The 27,242-nt window shown below is 44.3% G+C and overlaps 1 protein-coding gene and 2 long non-coding RNA genes across 6 annotated transcripts in view; 2 read left to right on the top strand and 1 right to left on the bottom strand.

The window, feature by feature from the left end:
* Window positions 1-558: 558 nt before the first annotated feature.
* LOC307202846 lies at window positions 559-15,661 on the bottom strand. 2 transcript variants are annotated; one of them, XR_013833032.1, is made up of 3 exons: window positions 14,271-15,661; window positions 10,332-10,403; window positions 559-1,358 (listed from the first exon to the last, which is right to left on the bottom strand). It is a non-coding gene; the product is annotated as an uncharacterized lncRNA (long non-coding RNA). The 2 variants fall into 2 exon arrangements; XR_013833033.1 differs by lacking the exons at window positions 10,332-10,403; window positions 14,271-15,661 and adding an exon at window positions 7,550-7,783.
* LOC307202821 lies at window positions 5,078-10,392 on the top strand. 2 transcript variants are annotated; one of them, XR_013833019.1, is made up of 4 exons: window positions 5,078-5,891; window positions 6,678-6,812; window positions 6,915-7,041; window positions 7,782-7,906. It is a non-coding gene; the product is annotated as an uncharacterized lncRNA (long non-coding RNA). The 2 variants fall into 2 exon arrangements; XR_013833018.1 differs by lacking the exon at window positions 7,782-7,906 and adding an exon at window positions 10,304-10,392 and having other exon boundaries at window positions 6,678-7,041.
* A 6,934-nt stretch (window positions 15,662-22,595) lies between the features above and the next one.
* CREB3L1 (cAMP responsive element binding protein 3 like 1) overlaps window positions 22,596-27,242 on the top strand; it is a 91,772-nt gene continuing 87,125 nt past the window's right edge. For both annotated transcript variants that reach the window (XR_013832820.1, XM_079951882.1), the window contains exon 1: window positions 22,596-23,227. Coding sequence is in view for 1 of the 2 variants with exons in the window: in XM_079951882.1 (XP_079808008.1) it covers window positions 23,120-23,227 (108 nt within the window). In the remaining variant the exon portion in view is untranslated. The remainder of the gene's footprint in view (window positions 23,228-27,242) is intronic.

Genomic DNA, 27,242 nt, shown 5'->3' with positions numbered 1-27,242 from the left:
CTATTCTTGTTTTGCACTCAGGAGGCAGAAAAATAATTGCCTCTGTTGGAGAGCCCTTCAGGTTGGAGGTCTGGGCACTCTTCACTTAGTTGCCTCCATTAAATGAGCCATGGCAACAGCATAAATTGGGGGGGGGGCCTCTATCTCCCTCTATTCTTTTCACTGAAAATTAAATTCATGCTACTTCCAGATCCTGAAATATGAAACTAGGAAGAAACAATTGTCATTTATGAGTATCTGCTCTTCTCTCAAGAGACTTCAGAACTTTTGTTTAAAAGCTGCTTTAAACAAAAAAATAATAATGCACATGACTGGTAGTATGTACTGGTAGTATGGATCAAGAAGCCTTTCCCCCATCTCTTCTCATCCCCCCCCCCACCTCTGTATTTAAAACTTCGCTGAGTGTCTCCATTTCTGGGGCTTGAAGAATCTTGGGATACAAGCCAAGAAACGTAGAGTTGAAGAAGTTCAAGCTGAGCCAGAAAAATGTGAGGTTCCTGCAAGGTTCAGTCACTGAAAGTTAAAAAAAGTTGTAAAAGCACACAACCAAGGCTGTGCTTTTTGCAAACGCTATGCTTTATTCCCAGCTCTATTTCCAGTTCTCCACTGATGCAAAGCGAGGCTATCTATAGGTAAATAGGTCATCTTTGCTGCTGCTGTTCTGAAGTGCCATCTCTTTGTCACCTGTTCTCGGCTAAGCTTACCTGCTGCTATGGTGTTGCAAGCTGCCCAAGTTCTTTTCCATGAGGATCAAGTGAATAACAAACGCAATGAGGAGGCAGTCAGATGGTCCCAGGTCTCTCCAAGTGGTCCATTGTATCATAGCCCAATTTTCACAGGAAACTTGCTGTAACAGTTGCTCTCCAACTTGTTCTACACTGTAAACGTGTTCAAATCTTACTTAAGGTTCATCCACAACTGCTGGGATAGCCAACACGGTCCCTCTGGATGTTTTCGGGACTTCTGATGGGCTTGTACTCTGTCAACATGAGGAAGTCTCCACATTTGCTAACCCTGCACTGGTGCCTGTGGGAAATCCTCATGTTTTTTTCATTGGCATGATAATGTAGGAGGTTCTTCATTCCTTCTGTTTACTAAAATATCTTGCATTACGGGCTTATCTTTGGGCAGTTGTGACTTGAGAACATTCACCCTACATTATGCACTTACAATAATGCATAGTAAAAACAGATGGCCTTAGTCACTGATCACCAGCCTAAAATTTATCACTTGTGCAGAATCTACCATCTATAAAGGCTGCTTCACACATGCTGTGTTTTCTCCATGGAAATAACCTCTGTGTCGGAAAAATAGGTCCCAATGTCCTGTTAACACACCAGCATTCTGGCTTTTTGTACCTGTGAAAAATAAGTATTTGTGTCACACTTCACAACTGACAATGCAAATAGGTTTTTTGTTTTTTGTTTAATAAAAGGATAACTTCATATGAAGCAGCCCATCAAGAACAAAGGGATATGTGCTTTGTCCAGCCAGCAGAGGGCAGCTTTTCTATACTTCTGCACTGAGCAAAAAAGCCCTCATAATTTCTTTCCACTGAGTATCAGGAAATCAACTGACATCTCTCTCTCTCTCTCTCTCTCTCTCTCTCTCTCTCACACACACACACACACACACACACACACAAACACATGGTCAGTCAGTGGCTGCAAGTGAGATGGTGCTAGGGTTTAACACACATAAATCAAAAGTGTGAAACTGTAAAGCAATGCACAGACATTGACAATGTTGCTAGTGCTTCTCCATGGTGATATGGTACACATACAAGAGATTGTATGTGCAGCTTATTGAAGTTCCTAGCACGAGCTTACAACAACATCACTTGCATTTAGAAAATGCCAGAAATTTTACATGTCCTGAGCCCACACTCAAGTCTTGTAGTTTACACTGTGCTGTTGGAATCTCTTTCTCTCTTGGGATTCTGTAATGTACCTATAACACTGAGCAGGGTTGGCCTTGAGATGTTGTTGGACTTCAGCTCCCATTATCCTTGACTGTTTGGCCATGCTGGCTGGGGCTGATGGGAGTTGGAGTTGAACAACATCTGGAGAGCCAAAGGCTCCCCACCCCTGATATATAGAGTATTAACTCTGAAAGACAGTGTCCACAATCCAACATAGAATTAGGATCACAAATCATTTGTTTTTGGTGTTAGGCTGTGGTTGTTTGGAAGATAGAACCAGACAGCATCTGCTCTGCATCTCCCTGATATTTCAAGTTAAAAAGATTTCAGGGCGCAAGGCCAGGGTAGGCCTGCACCCAAGCCCTAAGTGGGTTGCTACCAGTCAGAGTAAAGAATACTAGAACAGACCGTCTAACACTATAACTTGGTCTAAGGCAGTACTTCTTATTTTATCACCTTTGGTAGAAAGACTATTGACTGGAAATTTCTACTGCACCCTCCCTTTTAAAAAGAAATATGGAGACAAGGTAAGGAATGAAAAGTCAGAAATCTCCTCCCCATTATCATAAATAGAGAGCTAGAAAACAAAGTATAAGTGAACTCTGAATTTCCCTTGCAAGAGTGCTTTTATGTAAAGGAAATCTAATTAAGGCTGAAAAGGATTACTAAATGTTCCTGACTCTTTTCTTCCTGGAGTCTAAACTGTGAAAATCTCTGCGCAGAAGTGCCCGGGGGGGACGGCTGGGGCACCACTCTGTACTCAAAGGCAGCCCAAGAAGTGAAGTGAACTTCACATAGCCTAAGCCTCACTCCGCCTCCTAATTTCGGAGATGACAGATGTTGCCTCAAGGCATGTTATTTTAAACACTTCTGTGGCTTCTATATCTTCACAAGTTTGATAGATGAAATCAGATGTTGCAAACTAGCTAAAAATAAATCAGTTACTGAAGAAGCCCTAGGCCTGTCATATGTGTGGGTCTAGTTTCAGTATTCAGTGTATCCCATTTCTTAAGATTCCCTTGGTACACTTCTCAGATCCACATATTATCCTCACCATGAAAGGAAATGTCCGTTCTAGGGCTGGATTAACCATTAGGCTAATAAGCTGCACATTAGGTCCCCAATGTTTTCCCTGCAATTAACTAAGTGCACTTCTATCTAAACAGGGTAAACTGATACAGTTCTCAATGCCAAGTTCCTTTAAAATTCTCCGTACTCAGAGCATAGTGGCTACTCTCTTCTCATAGAGAAAAGCATAGAGTATTTTTCCTACTCTCTTCTCATAGAGAAAAGCATAGAGTATTTTTCCTACTCTCTTCTCATAGAGAAAAGCATAGAGTATTTTTCCATGGTTTGTATGAATTTTTAAAAGCTGACAGTCCTGCACGGCTTAAACAGCAGATTGACCATATATGATGAAGGGTGGTATACAAATTGCAATCATCATCACCATCTGCCCTGGGAGACCTGATGCAGAGGGCTTTCTGAATCCTACCTCCCTCACGGTCCCCCACCCCAGAAAAAAAAATGCAGTTGGGTGGAGATTTTGAATGAAAAAAAATAACAGGGGGGGGGGGAAGCATTGAGAAATCACTCATCTCCCTCGCAGGTCTTCTGATATAGATTGCAGGCATCACAGCTGAATTTTGTAAACATAAAACCACCACCTGCTCAGAGAAAAATGGCAGGCAACGTAGCATTGTGGGTCAGCTGGCCGCAACATACCCTGGTATTCCCTGCAAGCAAACCTAAGAAGAACAATCAATCTTAGCATTTATGATTGTGATGCATGCTGAAAAGTATGTGTCACCACCACCTAGTCCAATCGTCAGAGAAGGAATCCCTTAAAGTCAAATAACCTTTTCTGGGGAGAAGCACAGTGTAAATTTTAAGTTTCCCAAAAACATTCATACACCTTTCCTCTCACACACATCCATATGGACATGTATCATGTATTATGTATATAAACCAGCATACGTAGGCTCCTGTGCATGCAGACATCACAGATGCATGCACGCTTGAGGAGAAGCAGAGCCCTGTGCCTCATCACCTCCATCTTCTATGAACACTAAGGGGAAAGCATCTACGAAGGGACAGACACGACTGGGAACAGAACAGCCTTCCTTCTTTCACATGTGTTTCCCATTCCTTGTGAAACTTCCTCGGGTAGGCGCTGTGTCTGCTTCACAGGGCAGAGGGAGGCAAGGCTGGGATTAGAGTAAAAGCAGATGAAGAAATCAGACAAATCTGTGTCTACAGAGGTGCAAGGCGGAAAGGAATGTGTGCCTATATCTGTTGAAATAAATGGGCATAGCTACACTTATAAGGCATGCCTACTCAGAAGTAAGATGCACTGAGTTTCAGTTATAACCACACCATACATTTACAGTACAATTATACCACCTTTGGTTCCCCATCCCCTCAAAAAAGTGCTTTACCCATCAGAGAGGTGCAATTCCAAGCACTCTTAACAAAACAGCACCTCCCAGAATTCCTTGTGGTAAGTCATAACTGTTTGAAGTGGTATAATAATGCTTTAAATGTATGGTGTGGCTGTGATGTCAGTGGGAATTGCTCTCAAGTAAGCACTTACAGGATTGAAGAGTTACCCTTCTGTTGGATTTAGGCCAAAGGGGAAGGGGAGTGATTGTGTGTGTGTCTAAGTTAATTCCATTTCCCTCTATGGGGAAAGGGATAGGTGACAAATTACAACTATGAGGGCTTAGTCTATGGCAATTTGTGAGCTATCCTTTACTAATGTTAATAGTAATAATAATAGTAATAATAATAATAAGCTGGTCTGACTGGGTTGCCCCAGCCACTTCGGGCAACGTAATAAAACCTCAAACATTAAAGAACAATAATAACGTTCAGAGACACCCATTTGAAGACTCATTTAAAGATGCAAGACACATTTGATTCAGTCCACATTGAAAGCCAAATCTATCAATTCCACACTTTTCCAGAACAATATGATAGCCATCCTTCAAAATGTGCGCTTATCCAATTTTTGCAATGCAATTCTCCAACCAAACATTGGATAATGCAATAAATGCATACATTAGGAGACAATGTGTATAAAAATAAATATACTACTAAAACTACTGTACAAAAATGCATTGTATTAGGAGAAATTGCTTGCAAAAATATGTACATGAGTCAAAACTGCAGACAAAAATGTGCTTATTAGGAGAAAGTTGCACTAAAATGCTGAAGAATCTTTATTAGGATTTTTTTTTAATGCAAATTGCTGCGGAAATGTAGATAAGTGATTGTAAGGTTGGAAAAATGAGAACTGAGAGAACTGAAATGGACAATCCTTCCATTCCTACCCCAATTATTGATAGCATCTAATTAAATCCAAGGCTCCTGTGTTCTGGCACAGGATGTGCCTGGGGAGGCCAGAAGGTATTTTCAAGGATGGAAGACCTTGAGCAGCAGGAACAAGGGGGTCCCTTAGCAATCCTGTGCCAGCCCCACCTCACCCCACAAAAGCATCTGTTGAAGGGTAACAGAGCAAAATGAGATGGGCAAAAGACCTGGAAGGAACTTGCAATATTGCCATGGCAACAGGAACACTGTCTGTTGCTCCAGAAGTCTCAGATACACACAAGTGGCTGAAGGCTCTCTACAGGCCTGAGTGGTGTGTGGTGATCTCTTTAAAGGGAAGGACAAGACAGCTGAGCCCATTCAAGTCATAGCTGTGGGGCCAGGGGTGGAGATGAAGGTCTCTGGGTGTTGTCAGCCCCCTTCCCTCCACATCTGAGGCTGCTGGGGCCCTCTCTGACACATGGTATTGGGGAAACATGGAATCTAAAATGGCAGGGGATCGGCTCATCTGCCCCTCTTGCTTCTCCTGATCTGTTCCCCAAACTTCTGTCTACACCTTTTCTTAGATGGTGAACGGGTGTCTCGCAACCCTGGCTGCATTCTTTGTGGATTGCCTACCCCATAAATGACACTCCAGCAAGTAAATTACCATAAAATAGCATTTTACAAGCACTGTAAAAGGGGTTGATTACTTGCTCAATCAAGGAATTCATTGTCAATAAACATCCTCTTCAGGGCTTTCTATTGTGTGCCAGCGCAGTCTGCGAGCTGAAGCCAATCACGCGCATTCATTTTTCCAACAATTTTCTTAGAATAAATGTCATCTCACATCCAGGGGGATTTATTAGCCTCCTACCAAGGGAGGGGGAGGGGGGAAGATCCCTAAGAAATATTCCACTGATATCTTCTAAGTTTGTGGAGGGGAAGAGGGAGGGTGTGCGTTTCATCCGTGTGCCTGGGCCCCCACCCTGTGAGTGAGGGCTCTTGCCAGCAATGCAGCTGAATGGCCGGATCCAGATTTGGCTGACTGGTTCAGCCTTGCCTGCAGCATCAGCATCTGAAAGGCAGAGGAAGGTCTATCTGGCACAACGCAAGCAAATGATGGCAATAAACAAGTAGAATAAAATAGCACACCTTCCATTACTACGGGGCAGAAGCAGTTGCCAGGACACCATCTTTGGATGGCCCAGAAGCTCTTCCTTCCATAGCGGCCATATGATGCAAGCATGTGAAATGCTTTTTGGGAGCACAGCCCTGCTCTGGGGGCTTGGTGCCCAAAGCTAATGCTTTCTGTTGCTCTTGGAGTGCAAGCTTTTATCCAGATGTGCATGGAGGAGATATATAGCGGGAGGAGGGGAGAGATCAGGGGGATTTTTGGAAGCCCTTTTTTGTGCTATTTGAATTTTAATACGCTTCTCCCCCCCAGGCTGTAGATGGCTGATTGACCCCAGGACCCCAAAAGGAAAGAAAACGCTCAGAATTAATTAAAAAACCTGAATTGGAATTTACTAGGGCTGTACCTCTGGCTTCTGTCTTGGATACTGATACCCAGCAGATGCTGGTAGGTGGAAAAGGATTGTTCAATTGAATCTAGGGAAGCCACAAATTCTCCTACGCCAAGAGATCACATCATGTCCCCTGCCTCCTTTTATGGTTATTGCAGAAAACTGGATCTGCTCAATATGTCAAGGATAGAACCACCACCCCCTGCCTTGCCTTGAATTAATCCCTGTGTGGAACAGGGAAGTGTTTGTATAGATCAAGGTTGACAAAGCAGCCCCTTTTCCTCGGTGAGTATGTGTGGGCGCATGTGTGATAAGAAGGATGTACGCAATGCTTGCCCCCTCTTCCAACATACTAAGGAACCCCATAAGCTATAGATCGGATTCAGTTCACCTTGGATTAGAATGCAGCTCATTCTGAAATGGAAGAGAGAGCACCAGTTTGACATTAACAGGCTATACTAGGCAGAGAGCACAGCCAAATCTATTGTCACAAATGGAACCTGCAACACAGTGTGCAATGTGGTGGACTCCCTCCTCACCATTTCAGCCACTCCATTCTGTTCCTCCTTCCCCACTACAGTTTTCTATCTCTCCCCCCCCCTCCAAACCACCAGTCACTGAATTTGTCCTTTTGCAAAGCTTGGGGTTCCCCAACCCTGGCAATAATAACATCTCCCTCTTGGGTGGGGTTGTGCCATTTTGGCATTTTAAGCAATGGCACTCACATTTGTATATCAGAAAGAGAGGGAATGATACTGGAGACTTAAAAGAGTAAATGAGAAGGTAAAGTTACCTGAAATTTGGCAGAAATCATTATATCCAGTGTGTTAAGTCCTTAAGAACATAGGGAGAGCTATGCTGGATCAGCTGAAAGACCCATCTTCTCTAGCATTCTGTTCCTACCGTGATCACCCAGAGGTCCAAGAGAAGCCCACATGCAGGATACAAGTGCAACAGCCGTCTCCTGCTCATGTGTCCCCAGTGAAATTCATTCTGTTAATTTGGGCCCTGTTCTCCAACTTAAGGTCAAATTGAATCTTGAGTCTGTCTTCAGCGGCATTGGCTACTCCTCCTCGTTTGGTGTCATCCGCAAATTTGACGAGCATCCTCTCAATACCTTCATCCATAAAGATGCTGAAGAACAACGGGCCCAGGAGCAGCATGACCTACCTCACAAGATTATAGCAAGCATAAATGGGATATGAGCTGGAAAGAATCCACTGCTATTCCTAGCACCGAGAGTCAGTGTGTTGTAACTGTTAGAGTCTTGGACTACCACCTGGGAGACAAAGGTTCAAATTTCTACTCAGCCATGCTGCTCACTGGGTGACCTCGGACCGGTCACTGTCTCTTGGCCTAACCCTACCTCAGTGGGTTGTTGTGAGGCTAAAATGGGAAGCAGAGGACCATATATCCCACCTTGAGCTCCTTGGAGAGAATAAATTAATAATAATAATAATAATAAAACCTGCCAGCTTGGTACCTTTCAGATGCTTTGGATTACAACTCCCATCAGGCCCAGTCAGCTCAGCTATCCAAAATATCGGGGGCGGGGATACCAGCTTGGCAAATGCTGTGGTGACAACAATGAAGTACTTCTTCCACTTCTTCCAGCCCTAAGCTTGGGCCATCTTGGGGAAAAGGTCCTCTGCTCCTCTCCCTCCTTTCTGCTATGTCCACATGGTAACCGGCCTTACCCCCTCAACACCCCCCCCGCAACTTCCTCCATTTCGGCTCTCTTCATCCACACCCACTATTTAACTGTTTAGGTATATAAAAATAAGCGCACTTGCACACACACACCACTAGACAGTGGCTTTTTATGAAGAAGTGTAATTTGGAAACACTCGCCTTTGAGGTCAGAAAGTAATTGCAGCATTGGGCTTGTATGATCCAAGGCAGAAATTATCCCCAGGCAACCATTAAAACAAGGGAGGATAGCAGACGACATGGAAGGACAAGGGAAAATCAACCCAAGACAAGGGATATCGCAGGGCAGCTTATCAGATCCTTAAATCTCACTACCAGCACCATGTGAGCCTCCTGCAGAACACTCAGGGAACTAACTAAGCGAGCACTCAGGGAAACTTTTCTGTTGGCCTCCATTTATGCTGTGGTCTGACCTCACTTACCTTCATTCCCCCACTAGACATTTCCTGTTGCCTTTTAAAAAAAATCTTTAAGTTGTTTCAATCCGTTTCTGATAGTTTGATGCTGCATTTTAATATCCCTGTTGTGTTTAAATTGTTGTAACCTTAGGGTGAAAGGCAGCTAATAAATTGTAATAATAATATTATGCACGACACTGAGTTGCCATTACAATTAATCAGAATTTTCTAGGAGATGAAATGAAAGTTACCAGTAATAGTACAGTAGTAATACAAATATTAAGACGCGGGTGGCGCTGTGGGTAAAACCTCAGTGCCTAGGACTTGCCGATCGTATGGTCGGCGGTTCGAATCCCCGTGGCGGGGTGAGCTCCCGTCTTTCGGTCCCAGCTCCTGCCCACCTAGCAGTTCGAAAGCACCCCTAAGTGCAAGTAGATAAATAGGTACCGCTTTATAGCGGGAAGGTAAACGGCGTTTCCGTGTGCTGCACTGGGGCTGGCTCGCCAGAGCAGCTTCGTCACGCTGGCCACGTGACCCAGAAGTGTCTGCGGACAGCGCTGGCTCCCGGCCTCTTAAGTGAGATGAGCGCACAACCCTAGAGTCAGACACGACTGGCCCATACGGGCAGGGGTACCTTTACCTTTACCTTTAATACAAATATTCTAGGTGAGTGTGTACACACACACACTTTTCTCAAATTATTTCAAGGTGGGGTGCATAGTTTTTGTCCTCTCCACAGTGCATCCTCCCAACAACCTAAGAGATAGTTATGGGTCTAAGGTCACCTAGTGAGTTTCATGGTTAAGTTGAAGGATTTGAACCCTGGTCTCTGCCCCTGAGCTACAGGCCTGGTTTTTGTGTGTGTGTGTTTTCTATTTTATTGTATATACTGCCGTGTTACATTGTATGAATTGGTGCTATATAAATGTTTTTATAAACAAATACTATGAAGTTAAAATACATCTCATGCACTACTGAGCTATGTATATTTCACAAAAGCCTTATGATTCTTTGCCACCACTACTGTGAAAGCCTAACAGACCAAGAACCTAAAGAGAAGCAGTGTGGTGTAGTAGATAGAGCAGGGATAGCCAACATGGATATTTGACCATAATTCTCATCCACTCCACAGTGGTCAGGGTTGATGTAAGATGCAATCCAAGAGCATCTAGAGGGCACCACTTTGGCTATTCCAGGGTTAGAGAGTTGGACTAGGGCTGGGGAGTTCTGGGTTCAAATCTCCACTCAGCCATGAAGCTGACCAGATGACCCTTTCTCAGCCTAACCTACCTTATCATCGTTGTGGTGAGGATCAAGTGGAAGTGGGAGGGGAGAGCACCATGGCTGCTGTTTTGATCTTCTGAAAGTATGGACTATAAATGAAATAAATAAATAAAACCACGTTAAACTGGGAACGAGTAGCCTTTCTGTTTCTGCAGGGTGGTGTGTCATTGTTGGTTTACTTACTGTATGCAGGATAGATGTGGATCGGGATCACAGTGCAGGATTAGGCAGGATGGAGATCTCCGAGAAACATCACTGAGATAAAAAAATGCAGAAGTAAGTCTCGATGCAACCATTTATTCGCTGTGCTTTGTTTCCAGATCCAAAGTAACAGGTTTTCCTTTGAAATTGTTTTTTTTAAAAAAAAAAAAAAAAAAAAGCAGAAACGGTTGTGCATTTAGGGTGTGTGTGTGTTTGTGTGTATTCTTCCTTCTACCCTTTCCATCTCCAGGCTTTCATTCATTTTGGTATTTCTCCTTATCTAAACACTATTTTGCACATGAAAGGAAATTATTTTCAGTCTCACGCCAGCATTTGTTACAAGGGCCTTTGCTCTGCGGCCTTCAATTTTGAATAATCTAGGAGGAGACAGGTTTTAATTTCCTCCCTTTGTGGCATCCCTGGGTCAACCCTTCCCAAAGCCAATGCCACTGGTTCATCAGGAGGGGCATTTTGCTTCCCACTCCCTTTTGAAACCCTCCTTAAAAAGTCATTCAGAACCCTAAACCACAAGTGAGCAATTTAGGTTACAGTCATTGCGGGTCAACTCTTTCGGCCTTTTGCAACCGCTTTTCATCTCCAGACCTTGGGATTTTCATATTTATTTTATTTCTTACTAGAAATATAAAAAACCCAAAACCACAATAACCGTTTGGGGAGCTCTTCGCAAAATAAAGATGCAAGTCTGATCAGGGATTACACTTGGCTAAGTACAGTGGTACCTCGGGTTACATACGCTTCAGGTTACAGACTCCGCTAACCCAGAAATAGTGCTTCAGGTTAAGAACTTTGCTTCAGGATGAGAACAGAAATCGTGCTCTGGCGGCGTGGCGGCAGCAGGAGGCCCCATTAGCTAAAGTGGTGCTTCAGGTTAAGAACAGTTTCAGGTTAAGTACGGACCTCCGGAAGGAATTAAGTACTTAACCTGAGGTACCACTGTACATTCATTTGCCATATGAATATAGGCAGAGCTCTTCTGGATCAAAACCAAGTTCCACATAGTCCAGCATACTCCTTTCCATGGAGGGCCAAACAAGGAAGCTCATGAGCAAGACAGTTGTATACATGTGCAGTGCAAAGTGAACCATGCCTATTCAGAAATAAGTCCTATTGAATCCAATGGGACTTATTCCCAAAAGTGCAGCTGCATTGATTCCATGCAGCACTTCAAAGGCAGTGGTAAGACTACTGGTGTTATAATTATTCAGTGCAGGACTGGATTTTGTTCCAGCAGGCATTTTAATTGGCATTTGATTTTAAGAACATAAGAAGAGCCTGTTGGATCAGGCCAATTGCATCATGTTCTCACAGTGGCCAACCTGTTGCCTGTGGGAAGCAGAATGTGAGCACAAGAGCTACAATAGACTACAATAGTCTCTTCCTGTGGTTTCCAGCAACTGGTTTTATAGTTTTGCCTCTTTTTTTCTACTGTATCTCTGTAAATTGCTTAGAGACTATTGTAGTTAAGAAGTATATAAATTGCTTTAATAAATAGTTAAAAGATTAAAATATAATAAAAATATAAACATATGTTAATAATAAATATTATCTGTGCAATCATGAACTTGCTGCACTGATATATATCCAATTTAGCATTCCTTGCCTTTCTGGGGCATTGCATTCTGAGATAGCTAAGACATTCCTATCTCTGCACTGGATTAAGTTTAGGAGTAGAATATAAACATGTACAGTTATCTTTCTGCCAGTCCTCAGTCCTGATCAACACACTCTTTAACCGAGGTTCTGAAATTATGAGGTGGTCTTTCTAAAAAGCTAAGCTACATATCAGGACCGCTGATCTGTGCAAACCAGGCATAGGGTCCACAAATCCACATGTATCGATCACTTAACACACTTGGGGAGGGGAAAACAGAGGGGAACGTCGTGACAAGGTTCAAAGCTGCCACATCAACTGTACATGCCTGGAGGAGAAAAATTGCTCTGATGGATGGAATTTCCAACCAAGCGCTTCAGCTGGAACATCTCCTGGCTGTTAAAGTTTGTTTAAAGTAGGCAAGTCATAAGCTGCAGAGATTGCTAACACACTCTCTCCCAGCAGCTATTCTCTGCTGCCATGAATCTTTGAAAAGGGCCTCCAGGGTACTGTCATGTTTCTGACCTCAAAAAAATAAAAAAAGGTCATAATGTTTTATTCCTTACAATAGCTTTGCTTTGTGAAGACCTGGTATCAATAACTACTATTATTCACTTGGGAGAAATTGAGAACAGGGTAAACCTTTTCTTCCTTTCCTGTAGGTTTAATCCACTCTGTCCATCCCAGCACGCGCAAAATGTTCTCTCTGATCCTCCGCTGATCTGCACAGTGTCTCTGACCGTGTGTGTCATTGACACACACTAACTTTGGCTGTGCCAATGTTTCACTTTGGCCACACCCTCCATAGGCACATGTCCTTCAGAAGTGCTGGCTTTAGGGCCACATTTGCAAGTATGAAGCTTCCTTACAGTGTCCCTCCCCCTCAAAATAATATAGGATATTTTACATGAACTGCTGTCAGCAAGTGTTCAAGGTTTGAGCTATCATACGCTTAACCTTGCTTCATTCTTTTAAGCCAGATGTCAAAAGGCAAGGAGTTCCAAACTGTAGGTGCTGCCATGCTAAAAGACTGATTTCTTTAACGAAGGATGGGAAAGATTTGTGGATTACTTGAAAAATATTGTAAACAACTAAGTTCATTAGCAGGATTAATGTAAAACAAGCAGCTGAATATATTTATTAAGGAAAACATAGGGAACAATTAATAAATGGAATTAAGTGACAGATGCAGTAATGAAAATTAAAACATAAGAAACCACAGAAGGAGGGGAAAGGAAGTCAAATTATGCATTTTTTATTGGAAAATGAAATTAATTTGTGTGACTGTAAAACAATTTTTAAAACCTGAAAAATAAAATATTTTTAAAAGGGGGGGAAAGATTGATTTCTTACAAATGCAGAACAGATATTATTGCAGAACAGGTATTCTGTAGCATGTGTAACAGTGCCAGTTCCACAGAGCTAAGCAGTCAATATGGGGCAATGCAATCTCACAGATAAACTAGTCCTAAATTGTTAAGGGCTTTATTTACTAATAGTAATACCTCGCTACGCCTGGTAGAAAACCGGAAACCAGTGTAGATTTCCAAGAACAGGTGTTATATGCTGACAATGCCTCACTCCTGCCAGCAATCATGCTGCAGAATTCTTCACTAATTGCAGCTTCTGGAACAAGCGTTGGGGAAGCCTCACATAGTGTGCATTGCAGTAATCCAGTCCTGACGTAACCACAATGCTTAGCATGCATTCTTACATGGGAACCATGTAAAAACTTCCACTTGCACCTAGCAACAACGCAGCAAGCTAATTCAACACGATCAACTTGCTACCTCAAAACAGCATTTGCTACGGTTTTATGTAAGGCACCTAGCACCAACCCCACAGTGGCACTTTATAACTGCTCCTTACAAACACACAAACAAAAGTCTGATCCAATATGAAACTACCTCAGTTTGCTTTGATTTAGAAAACATAGCTTGAACTCCAGTGCGTAGCAATGGGTTTTGGTTGAGCCAAGCGAGTCCTGCGACCTGATTGGCTAGATGGATTTCTAGAGGGAACAGATGCTTGCCAAAGCCGACCGAAAGGGACAATGATGAGGGCTTGCTGTAATAGTGACATTTCAAGTATGCCTGTAAAACCAGTTGCCATGGAGATGCCTATTAGAGCCTGAACTGAGCTGCACCTCCTCTCAAGTTGTGAATCAGGTTTCATGCTATTTTTTTTAAAAAAAAAACAACACACAGCCCTAACAAGCAATACGAAAGAGGAAAGGCCATGCTACAAATCCCATTGCACACCCCACTGCTGAGTGAGTCATATACACTTCAAGCTATTAACCAGCCCACCTGACGTCAAAACTCTGCATCAGAGGAAAGACCAAATGGAAATGTCAACATATCTGAATGGCAAGGCCAGAAGGTAAAAAAAAAAACCTTTTTCTCGGCTCCCTTCTGTGAAGTGAGAAAAGAAGATTAAAATTCAGCCAGTGCACTACACAGAGATGAAAATCTGATTAAACCGTCCTACCCCTGTTACCCCTAAGCAGATGTTCTAAAGGCAGAAATTGAGCCCGTGTCATTCGGGCTCCCCCAAATGTAAGGAGGAAGATACCAGTGTGTGTGGATTGGGGGTGGGGGAGAGGAACGATGAAAAAACAGAAGAAAAAATCCATAAGCTAAAGCTTCTGAAGAACATCAGAGGTGAATAAAAAATAAAGAACATTAGAGATGGAGAGTTCATTAGGCCCAATGCATTTAGAGTGAACAACGCTCTTTGTGAGGCGCAATTTGGAGGTTTCTTCGACTGCTTCAGATGTGGCAGCAGAAATCAAAATCCTGAGAATCATAGCCTGAAGCTTTCACAGAGCTAAACTAAACATGATAGTGGCAGATCCACAGGTTGGAAGCACAGTTGCATAGAACAGGGGTGGGTGGGGATCCAGTGGCCCTCGGGATGGTGCAGGCCTCAATTCCCATCAGCTCCAGTCAGCATGGCCAACAGACATGGATGGTGGGAGCTGGAGTACAGTATCTGGAGGACCACAGTTTCTTCACCCCTAGCATAGAAAGAGGGTCTGGGTGCACCCCTCCCTTTTAATTTATGAGGTGGTGGTGCATAATGTGTGTATAGGAGTGCTCTGCCCATATAGGAAGAGTAAGGGAGGATGTAAAAGGAAAAAGAGAGAGCATTCTTTATTATTCAAAGCACTGTAATTCTCCCAAAGCCCTCCCCTCCCCAGAACAACTTTAACAAAGTGATCCTATGAAATCTCTCCTTAACACTTCACCCCCTTATCACAGAGTAAGCATAAGCTTTGTTCTGATGAGTTGTGGCGGCTCTGGCATGCTGCCGCAGACATTACATTTGGGGGTTTCTGTTTGAAAGATGATTTTCTAATGAGGGTTTCCTCCACTTCGTCTCTGTTTTCCCCAAGTTAAAGTCTGTAATTACCTACCATGGGGTAAGGCTGCCAGGGACTAAAACAATGTTATTTGAACTGGGAGGAGGAGGATGAAACATGACTGGTTTGCTGCTTTTTATTTATGCTGTGGAGGCGTTCAACCTCTTTTTACAAATTTACTCTCCGAAGAGCTGATAGAGATATTTTTATCAGGCCATCTAAGGACAGCTATGAAAAAAATACAAACTGCTTAGAACAGCACACAACTTCTCTGTTCATGTGCAAAGTTTAGCCTGTGTAGATGCCATCATTTCCCTCCGTAGAAAAGTTCTTTGTCAAGGATGGTGCAGTGGTTAAGAGTGGTAGTCTCATAATCTGGGGAACCGGGTTCGTGTCTCTGCTCCTCCACATGCAGCTGCTGGGTGACCTTGGGCCAGTCACACTTCTTTGAAGTCTCTCAGCCCCACTCACCCCACAGAGTGTTTGTTGTGGGGGAGGAAAGGAAAGGAGAATGTTAGCCGCTTTGAGACTCCTTAAAGGGAGTGAAAGGCGGGATATCAAATCCAAACTCTTCTCTTCTTCTTCTCCATCACATCATTTCAGCACCAGGATTCCTTGGGGAAGATCACTATAGATTTATTGGCTTAAAATGGTGATGTGGGAGTTTTGTGGCAGGAATGGGCAGTCTGTGACCCTCCAGTTGTTGTCAGACTCCCCATCAGTGCCAGCTGTCATAAACAATGTTTAGGAGGATGAAGAGAGTTGTAGGTTGGATAAACACCACACATTGAAAGCACATGAGTTTCCCCCAAATAATCTCATCACCCTTTCATTGGTGACATATGAAAGTTCTGCCATTCCAGTCTTCATCAGCACTTCCTTCCGTGCAAAGGCCAGGTTGAAAATCCTACCTGTTCCCTCTGGGAGTGTGGAGATACTAATTCTCCATCACTATATGGTCTTTTTAAAAAAGAGACATGATAGAAGTGTGTAATATTTGGAAGAGGGAATCAGATGCTGAATAAGGGCAACTGAGATCATAGAAAGAATGGCTTGTATCCAACAAAGGACTTCCAGTAGCGCAATGGAGCATCTCCATTCCTCTCTTCTCCCTGTATGCCTTGTGCTGCCCCCCATCTGCCTTGGAGGGTTAGGGGACCCCTAGAACAGATTTTGGGGAAAGAGAGGGAGGGGAAGTTCTGTTACACAAGCAAAGGTCCTTGCATGAGCAAGGCAACTTTGCTGAATCATACAACTCATGCTAGAATCTAACAACAGGCTACATTAAGAAGCACCAAAAATTCTATTTAAAAAGATACACAGCTTTTGGTGATTTTGGGGGTGGGGCTATTAGTTCCAACATCTGGCATGCAGCTGGAAAGACTATCTTATGCATAGCTTGGCTACCTTCCTCATCGTAGAGTGTTGTTTTCGGGGGCAGGCGGGCGGAGCTTTTGATTGTAGTTAGCAACATGCTGGTATGTTTCTTTGCAGCATCCTTTTGGAATTAAAACATCATGGCAATTAAAAAAAAATTAAATTATATTAACATTTTTCAAAAAGCCAGACCATTAATTTAACTGGAAACCTGAAAATAGCTTCTCTTGCTGAGTTCCAACTTGGACCCAATATGTACAAAAAATTATGCCTCTGGTTTGGTTCCAATTTACACAAGCTTTCTGGGTCTTTTCTCCATTTTTGTTACAGTTCAGTTCCCTGGCCCAAAGCAAGCATGGAAAATCCTGGGCTCAAAAGTATATTTTCTTCCTAAGGACCACAGAAAAGTTAAAAATTACTTTATGAAATGTTTTTTAGTTCTTTTAAAAAAGGCACACACTAAATACAAATACATATAGGCTGCACTCCTATACACACTTAGCGGAGAGTGAGTTCCATCGAATTCACTTGGGACTTACTTCTGGATAGACATGTATAGGATTAGTTTCTGAAGACTGTAAATTTTTGTATGGGATGGGTGGGGGAGTAGATGTCTTATGAACACAGCTGCGAAAGGAAAAGTGCACAATTTGAAGGGATGGCCAACAGAAAATATGAAGCAAGTCCTGCTGAGTTTTACATTTAAAACAAGAAAATGATAATTCAGATATCTTTCCTTTTAGGGTGTGGTCTTCTCGTTGAGTCTGTCTGCTGAAGGGCTTGTTATGGGTGCCGAAATCTCAGCTTATTCTACCATCCTGGTGCGATGGAGACTTTGGAGTCAAGGTGAGGGGGAGATACCCAAAATGGAAGCTGCAAAGCTGGGTCTCCTGGTAACAACTGGGTCTTGTGGTTCAGGACTGAAAGAAAGAAATATGCCCCATCTTGTCTGCCACTGTGGCTGAGTGGTTAGTTAGGGAGCTGTGCTGTTGAGTTTGCACTGTGGCCAAAAACCCTCTCCTTGCCAATTGCATTATTCATTTCCCCCCAGGCATGCAAAGGTAAGTGAGGGCATTCACCCATAGTAAGGCTCAAACTCCCATTGCCTGTTTCACATCCTTGTGGACTGAGCCACTGGATGCTGCTGTCAATATCATTGATCCTGACCCCTCCCCTTTAGCTGCTAATCATATGAGTGTTCCCCTCGCTGGGTGAGAAACCCTTGTCTTGATCCCTTGTCCCAGGACAGCTGTGTTTACCTCTGCAGGCATCCGGCCCAGAGAACCATTCCTTCTTCCCCTTTGTGTGTTTAAACTGTACTTGTGAGGGAATTAAAGCACCTGCCTGCAGGGATGCTTGAGTGACTGAAGATGCTGAGGTGTCATTTTGCATGTGTGTTGATGCAGGGATGTATCCATGTTGACCCAAGTTCACTGACACTTTCCATGTGTGAGCTAACATTATGGGCATTGTTGCCAGTAGAGTAGGTGATTGGTGCCTACTTGTAGGGTTTCAAGACATGCTGGGGGTGTATCTGTCATCTTCAATCCATAATTTTTGTACTTTCCTCCTCCCATCATGGGCTGAGCACATATACAGAATATAGTAGGGAGGAGATGCCCATCTAGCTGGTGGATAGGATTCCTCTGCTGGTCTCTGCTGCTCTGATCTGGAGTGATATCAAAGACCAAAACAGATAGAAACTTTACATAGACTCCTGGCTTGTGATTTCCCTTTTGTTTCCGGCATAGCCTGAGGTTGCTCATTAAGCCACAGCATTGATGGGACGCATCTACAGACAGAGCTGTAATTTATATTTTTCTTTCCTCGCTCTCTTGTTCCCCGCAAGCTAGCTTAGAGGCCTGAGCAGCGGAGAAACAAAAAAGGATTTACATGTTCTCCCTTGCACATGCATGCCTCTGCTGAAAACACACAGTCCACACAGAATGCTCTCTGCACTTGAACCACAATCCAATCATTAGTTCAGATTAAAAATGCAAACTGAAACAGTGGTACCTCGGGTTACAGGCGCTTCAGGTTACAGACTCCACTAACCCAGAAATAGTACCTCGGGTTAAGAACTTTGCTTCAGGATGAGAACAGAAATTGCGCGGCGGTGGCAAGAGGCCCCATTAGCTAAAGTGGTACCTCAGGTTAAGAATGGACCTCCAGAACCAATTAAGTTCTTAACCCGAGCTTCCACTGTATATATAATTTGCAATGCAAAAATAACTAAGTGAACTCCCTAGCTTTTAAGAGTTCCTCTACTAGTGATAGCAGGTTTGTGTCACCTTAAAGACTAACTAATTTATTATGGCATAAGCTTTCGTGCAATGCCTCATTTCACTGCTCTTTTGGCTCTCTTGGGGCTTCCTGGGTATGGTAACAGGTGTTTTTTATAACTGGCAAATGTACAGAACGAACAAGGAAGCAGGAAATAGAAAGCAGTTGAATCCGGCTCCAACTAAGGGATTTTTTTTTTTACTGGCATTTGGAAGACAATAATAAGCATGCAGTCTTCTTGTATGTGGAATGATTGAGGATAACACCCTGGCATGGGGCCCCCCAGAATGTGGCCCTCAGCCTAGAAAAGGTTCCCCTCCTGTGGTCTACTGACTGGCAAGATCTTTACAGGATTTCAGACAGTTTTTTTCCCCTTAGCCCTTCTTGAAGATGTTGGGGCTCAAAGCCAGAACCTTCTGCATTCAAAGTATGTGCTCTGCTACTGACCTACAGACCTTGCCCAGTGCCTCAGCCTTCATCACACATAGGCTAACTACTAGACTGCGGTCCATGCAGTACACTGTTTGACTCCCTTACAATGAAATGAAAACCCTTACAGCATGCAAGGCTACTTTACTGTGTTACAGATAGCTGAGCTTTTCCCGAAAGATTATTCTAAGAGGTTTTCTAGATGTCTATCTGAAAGAGGATGAGATTGGCCAAGGATCTATAATCCCATTTTTTGAAGCCCTGTAATCTTCCTGAAAGTCTAAAATGGCACTTGAATCTTTAATTACAGAGTGATTAGATGGACTACAGGAAACAAGCCCACCTGCCTTGACAGAGTAACTGGCAGCATGAAGGGAATCAACAGACAAATTTCCTTGCTTGCTTTCAACCTACAAAATGTGGGTTTCCTAAATCAATATCTTCTCTATCTCTTCTACTAAGCATACCCATATGACTACTAACATCAGGGAGAAGACTAGGTCAGAAGAGCAGTCTTGACAAAGAAATCACATGTGTTTTCATGACCGTACCTGAATTTCTCAGAAGACATTTTTCTGCGAAAACAGCTGAGATTTTTCTTTCTTAACCCCCTCTGCAGAAAAAGGCCACCTTGTAGAATTTTTCCAACATTTCTTTTGTGGCAGCTGCCATTCCAACCCTACAACCCCAATCTCCCAGAATGATGCTAGGTCTCGGGCATTATGGAAGACACAAAAATAGTGCTCAGGCTGCCAGTGCATTTGCTGCTGTTGCCACTTGAAGAGGCAGGTCTCCCCACTAAAGAAGAGAAAGAAGCTGCATTTCTGCTAATGGTGAGCCTTAACACTGAAAGCAACCCTGGGACCATTCCTCCTCCTTACCCTGGAGAATTGCAGTGAAATGTTCCTCCCAGTTTCTCTGACCACAAACAGGGTAGATAATTTCAAAAGGCCATTTCCGCACAGCAGTATCATAAGCTAGCTCTTTATTGAAAATTGGCTCTCTTTAATTAAGTTATCTGACTTCTGAGAGTCATCTTTTTAAATAATGATAGTCAAGAATATTTTGTGAATTCAGCAGTTAATACAATTTTCTTTGAGATATGCGGAAATTGATGGCAGATATTACGCCTCAGGAAATGGTGTAATTCAATTGAAGACTTTCTTCTTTCTGTGTCACCAATATACTAAATATTCTGGAAGATTGATCTCTTAGGAGAGAGCTGGGGCATGCATTACACTGGCCATGGGCAGCTCATCCTGTTTTGCCACCTGAGGCAAAATGAGAATATGCCCCCCCCCCACATCTGCCACTGGTGGAATGCCCCCCACTGGTCAAAATCCCGCAAGAGAGGGGCATTCCGCAGGGTATGGAAGAAGGGCAGTAACACCATGCACCGAAACACCTCCCTCTCTTTGAAATTCAACAAAAGGGAGGCATTCCACCAGTGACAGAATCAATGAGGCAGGCAGGGTTCTGTCTCTTGAACTTCCACCGCCTGAGTCGGCTGCCTGGCCTTGCCTCAGGGGGTACCAGTTCTGGCTATGGTGGAACCAGAGATAAACATCTGTGATCTGTTTCATACAATCAGACTTATCACTCAATAGCAACATTGGCTATTTCAAGCATGAAACTGTCCCAGAGACTGCCCTATAAAAAAACCATGTGTCTCAATGGGACAATCTCCTACATCCATTTGCTGGGCTTCTTGGTTCCCCAAAGAAGAAACTGTCTGCCTCTGGATGATGACAATGGGAAGAGCTGGGAAGTGTGTGCCTCAAACAGCTGTTTGCAAAACTCAGGAAAATCTCAAAAATCAGCAAAATTGCTGTGCAATCAACACTGCAGCTATGACTGGGCTGCTTCATAGCCGATTGTGTTTCCACGGGATATTTGATGGGATCCATCCCTTGTGCCTTTTTGGGACCATTTTGAATTCTGAGAGTGCTGCGGGCACAAATCACAAAATGGCTGCCATGGGGGTGAGGGCTTCCATGGAGGGCATGGGAGAAAGTCACGGTGAAGCTTTTGCCAAGTAGGAAAGGCTTAACCTGTTGAATTCCTGCTTGCCATGCAACTGCTTAAGGCACACAAGACGTGTTCCCCTGTTCCAAGCCAACGCTAAACCAAAGCTTAGGCTGCCATTCTGTACCCACTTTCCTGGGGGTAAGCCCCGTTAAACACGAAGGCTTACTGACCTGGGAGAAGAGAAAGTTGAAGAAGACTGGAAGAAATTTAAGATTTATTTAAAAAAGCATTGTAATTTGGTTGAATGTTAAGAAGGATGCTAGATCATAAATAATTGAGCACCACTAAACTAGATGGAATTAGGATGATAAGTGAGATTGAGGAAAAAACATAAACCTTTGGGAGAAATATTAGATTATATTTTAAATGAATGGGATACAAGAATGTAAACAAGATGATAAATTGCGGGTAAGAATTGACAATGATGCAAGTGGGAGCGGGAGACGTGAGGGAGTCCAATGAAGCTAAGAAAATATGTTATGATATATGTTTCATTGTTTTTTATTTCTGCATTTATGTTTAAAATTTTAATAAATATATATATATATATATAAAATAAACACGAAGGCTTACTTCTGGGTAGACATATACAACACTGTACTGAGTACAGTGTAAATTCTAAGCGCGTGCCCGGTCTTTAGCTCCTGCACACCACCCAGAGTCCTGCTTGGGCCCCTTTGCAAAGGGCAGAGAGAGCGCAGGGCGGGCATGATGCGGGGGGAGGTCCCCAGCTCAACCCCAGAGCAGACAATGCAGACAAAGGGTCTGACTCAGTCTAAGCAAAGGAGCTCTAGATGAGGGGAAAAGTCAACTCGGCTACAAAGCGCGCTGGAAGCTGGCATCTTCCCGGAGGGAGAGCAGCCGCTAGCCAAGGGTCAGCCCGCACCGTCGACTCTGCCATGACGATCTCTCCCGCCTGTTGCTGCCCAGAAGCGGCTGCTCGTCCCTTACCCTACTTACGGTAACGCGCGTCCCGAAGCGGAGCGCTGCAATCATACTCGCTCTGAGCGACCGGCCCCAAGCTCCTCCCTCGAGCTCCCATTGGGCAGGGGCGGCAGTGGGCGCGGCTTCGGGAGGCTCCTGCCTTGTCTCGGCCGGGCGTTAAATATTCATGAGGGAGGAAGGGGGCGTGTCCAGGGAGGCCGGGCAGAGGCAACTGAGCCTGGGGATGGTGCGCGGAGTGTGGCTGTGACAGCTGGGCAGGGATCCCGGAGGAGGCGAAGGCGCCCCTCCTTCCGTCCCCACAGGAGGCTGCCTCAGCCCTTGCACGATCCTTCCCTCCCTCCGCGCGCACCCCGCTCCCTCTCTCAGCCCGGATCCTGCACATCTTCCTCTTCCTCTCCCTCCCACCCCCTCCCAGAGTGGCCCCCACCCCTCTGAGCCCCCATTGTCTTTCCCCTCCCCACTCGCTCGCCCCCTCCGGGAAAAAGGAGCCCCCCCCGTCCGTCCCCTGCTTCCCTCTTTCCCTCCCCATGGATTACAGGCTCCCCTCGAGGGAAGACGTAGGCATGGCCCTTCTCTGCCCAGCGCCTTGGGATCTGCCGCTCAGGGTTGCTGCTCTGGAGTGAACCGCCGGGCGATCCTTAAAGGAAGGTCCCGCAGCGCTGGAGGGGAAGGAAGCGGCTTCCCTGCTCCCCACACCCGACGGCTCCTCCGGCTCGGCTCGCCTCCGCTACCATGGACAGTATCCTAGAGCCCTTCCCTTCGGAGCGCCTCTTCCCCGGAGGAGCCTCCAGCTTCTTAGATCTGGGCGATTTAAACGAAGCGGATTTTCTCAGCAATGTGGTAAGAGCGGAGCGGCGGCTGGACGGCGTTTGAGGTTGCTGGGTGCGAGCCAGAGAAAGAGAGAGAGACGGGGTGGGGGGTGGGGTGGGGTGGTTGTAGGTTTGTAAAGCGGCTTTCCTTGCCCGAAGGTCTGAGGGCCTCTCGGTGGTCTCTTCTGGACGCTGGGGGGGAAGGGAAGGGTTCGTAGGTGAGCAGAAGGAGGTAGGCTGGGGGCAAGTCGGAAGGAGCCTTAGCTGTGTCCCGGGATGCCCCTGGCTTGCCTGCAGCCGGCTGCCCCTTGTTGTGAACTACTACCGCGATTTTAATATGCCAGTCCGGATATGATCAGCAACACGTGTCACATGCACATTCACACGAGCGGTTTCCTCCCCTGTAAATGGAAGCAGCCGTTCCACCCCGTTCCTTGCCGGCACGGTTCAAAAAGCGCCCGTTGATTCGCGAAGGCGTGATGCACATCACTTGGTTTCGCAACGCTTGGTGACTAGCAAATGCAGTGTCTGGCATAAGATGAAAACGTTACCTCCGGTCTTTGATTTGTGATGTCTGTTTTTCATGCACTTGATGCAACCGCGAGGGACCCCTGGCCCTCCAGATGTCGTTGGATCCCCACTCCCATCATCCCTGACCATTGGCTGTGTGGCTGATGGGAGATGGAGTCCAACTACATCTGAAAGGGATACAGTGGTCTTCAGGAGATAAACATGCATGGGTGAAGCAGCCCCAGGACTGCTTCAAAACATGCCAGCTGCCAGGTGAATGTGGATGGAACTTGTGGTCTGAGTGCAAAATTTCACCTCAACGTGCAACAAATGGTTGTTGCGAATCTATTCTTAGATGACCTATCTATGGTAATGGAAGTCTTAGAGTTGATTTCCATTTTTTAAAAAATTCTATTGTAGGACTACTATGTTCATTTACTTAACAGAGGGGTTCCATGTGATCTTATAGTTGTGAATAGGTGAATATATTCAGTAAAGTGTCCCAAAAACTTTAAATAAGGTCAAAAATCAGGCCAGAACCTTAACACCACAGGCTAATGTCTGTGGTGTTGAGGCAAATTTTACCTCCGAGGGGCCAGAGTGTATTCAGGAAATCTGTGATGAGAATTCTCTATAGCAATGCGCATGGGAGAAAGCTCCAATTTAGATCAGAGCAAAAGCATTGGTGGTAGTGGGGTTTAAAGCCTCCCCTCTGTGCTGTTTACCCTGTCTAAATCCGAAGTCCCACCTGAGCTGCTTAATAGCACCTCCTGAGGAATCTGTGGTGGATTTCCTGCTTCTGTCTATGCTTATGTATGCACTGGCAGTCCAAATCGGCATGTTACTATAACAACAGTGAAGGGTAATAATGTGGTGGGGGGTATTGGCTTGTTTTTGTTTCATTATGTATTTTGTGTTCTCATTTTGTATCTTTATGCTGTGAACAGCCTTGTGATTTTTGGATGAAGGGTGGTAATAAATAATAATAAATTATAATGATTACAGGCTAGTCACTCTAGAATAAAGGAATATGATTCTAGAATAAAGGAATATGACCTTCTGAAAGTTTCATCTTGGCTAAGCCCATCTTAACTGTAGTCTGAAGAGCTTCTCTAGACGTACGGGGGTGGGTCTTATATATTTGGTTAAAAAAATCTCACACATGAATACAGAAACCCTTATGGGGCCTCAGCAAAGCGTCTGATATTGAATATATACAACACAAGGCCTTTGAATCTTTGGGTGAAACTTGTCTCCTCGACTGGAAACTGAAATAGCATCCTGTTGTAGACTGGCGCATGCAGCTTCCCATATGTTAAATACCAGGGCCACCTTTCTGTAATGTCAAATTTTATTTTAGGAATCTTTTTCACTCTCTGAAGCTTTGTTCCTGCTCTGGGTGTCTTATATCCTAAGATCACCAGTGCTGAAGCAATGATTGTTCAACATCAACTTCGTTAGACTGGTCATGTTGTACAGATCCCTGATGATCGTCTTCCAAAGCAACTACCCTATTCCGAACTTAAAAATGGAAAGCGTAATGCTGGTGGTCAACAAAAGAGGTTTAAAGACTGTCTCAAGGCAAATCTAAAAAAAAATCTAAAAAATCTCACCCCTTGCTTTTTCCTGTAAGACCTATTGCAGTCGTTAAGAGTCGTCAACAGGCTCATCACAGCTATCTGCCAATCACCCTATCCCACCACCCTTCTGAGTAATACCCCTCCCCGCCTTCTCACTATATAGAAGGGTCTGGTGACTTCTGTTTCAGTGTATCTGAAGAAGTGTGCATGCACACGAAAGCTCATACCAAGAACTAACTTAGTTGGTCTTTAAGGTGCTACTGGAAGGAATTTTTTTTATTTTGTTTTGACTAAAAAAAGTAGTACAAACACTGACAACTGGGAAACACTGGCCTGCGAGCGCTCCAGTTGGAGAACAGCCTTTACCAAAGGTGTCATGGGCTTTGAAGACACTCAAACTCAGGACCCAAGGGAGAAACGTGCTAAGAGGAAGGCATGCCTGGCAAATCCACACCATGATCAACTCCCGCCCGAGAATCAATGTCCCCACTGTGGAAGGACGTGTGGATCCAGAACTGGCCTCCACAGTCACTTACGGACTCATTAAAACCGTGTTTATGGAAGACTCGGCTACATGTTATCGCCAAAGAAGATATCCTCCCCAATAAGCAAGAGATTCAGGGAGGGGCTGTCACTCAATGGCGGAGCACATGCAAAAGGTTCCCAGGTTCTGTCTTTGGCATCTCCAGTTACCAAAAAGGACATGGTAGTAGATAATGTGAGAATTGCTGCCAGTCAGAGGGGGCAATACTGGGCTGGGTGAACAAACAGTTTGACCTGATATAAGGCCACTTTCCATGTCCTTGTGCGGTGAGAGATGCCACAATTTTGTTTTCCACTATTGATAATCTACATTGCCCTGGTGTGTAGGGCAATGGTATCTAGCATATGGTATCTAGCTTAATAGCAACTTGAAGCAAATGGTTTCTCCCCTCTTGCCCAGTGAGGTTGTACTGACAAACTATGTATCAATGACTACAACAGTAGATAATTGTATTAGATCTACTTATGTGATCTAATACGCGGCAGCTAAAAAAGCCAATGCGATTCTGGGCTGCATCAATAGGAGTATTGCATCTAGATCAAGGGAAGTAATAGTGCCACTGTATTCTGCTCTGGTCAGACCTCACCTGGAGTACTGTGTCCAGTTCTGGGCACCACAGTTCAAGAAGGACACTGACAAACTGGAACGTGTCCAGAGGAGGGCAACCAAAATGGTCAAAGGCCTGGAAACGATGCCTTATGAGGAACGGCTAAGGGAGCTGGGCATGTTTAGCCTGGAGAAGAGGAGGTTAAGGGGTGATATGATAGCCATGTTCAAATATATAAAAGGATGTCACATAGAGGAGGGAGAAAGGTTGTTTTCTGCTGCTCCAGAGAAGCGGACACGGAGCAATGGTTCCAAACTACAAACTACATTAGAAAGAACTTCCTGACAGTAAGAGCTGTTCGACAGTGGAATTTGCTGCCAAGGAGTGTGGTGGAGTCTCCTTCTTTGGAGGTCTTTAAGCAGAGGCTTGACAACCATATGTCAGGAGTGCTCTGATGGTGTTTCCTGCTTGGCAGGGGGTTGGACTCAATGGCCCTTGTGGTCTCTTCCAACTCTATGATTCTATGATTCTATGTTTGCTGCCTTACCAAAATTGCACAAAATTGCTAATTTTCTTTAGCTTTCTGTGTTTTATCTGTGTTTTAATTTTTTGGAAGCCACATTGAGTCCTGGTTTTGGGGAAAGGTAGGGTATAAATAAATAAATAAAATAATAATAATATTTTTCTCCCTCCTCTGGTATAACTAGCCCATATAATATAGTTATTTGTCTGTTTCCATCAAATGTTACACTCATAAATTAGATAAGCCCTTCATAGTGGGCACATATTACTGATCTGTTTCACAGCAACGTTTGTAAGAATGCCTTTCAAATTATACACTCTGTTTACATATTCACACATTTCC

This window comes from Podarcis cretensis (assembly GCF_951804945.1).
Source record: "Podarcis cretensis genome assembly, chromosome: 1".
Lineage (NCBI taxonomy): Eukaryota > Metazoa > Chordata > Lepidosauria > Squamata > Lacertidae > Podarcis > Podarcis cretensis.
This window is presented reverse-complemented; position numbering and strand designations above follow the sequence as displayed.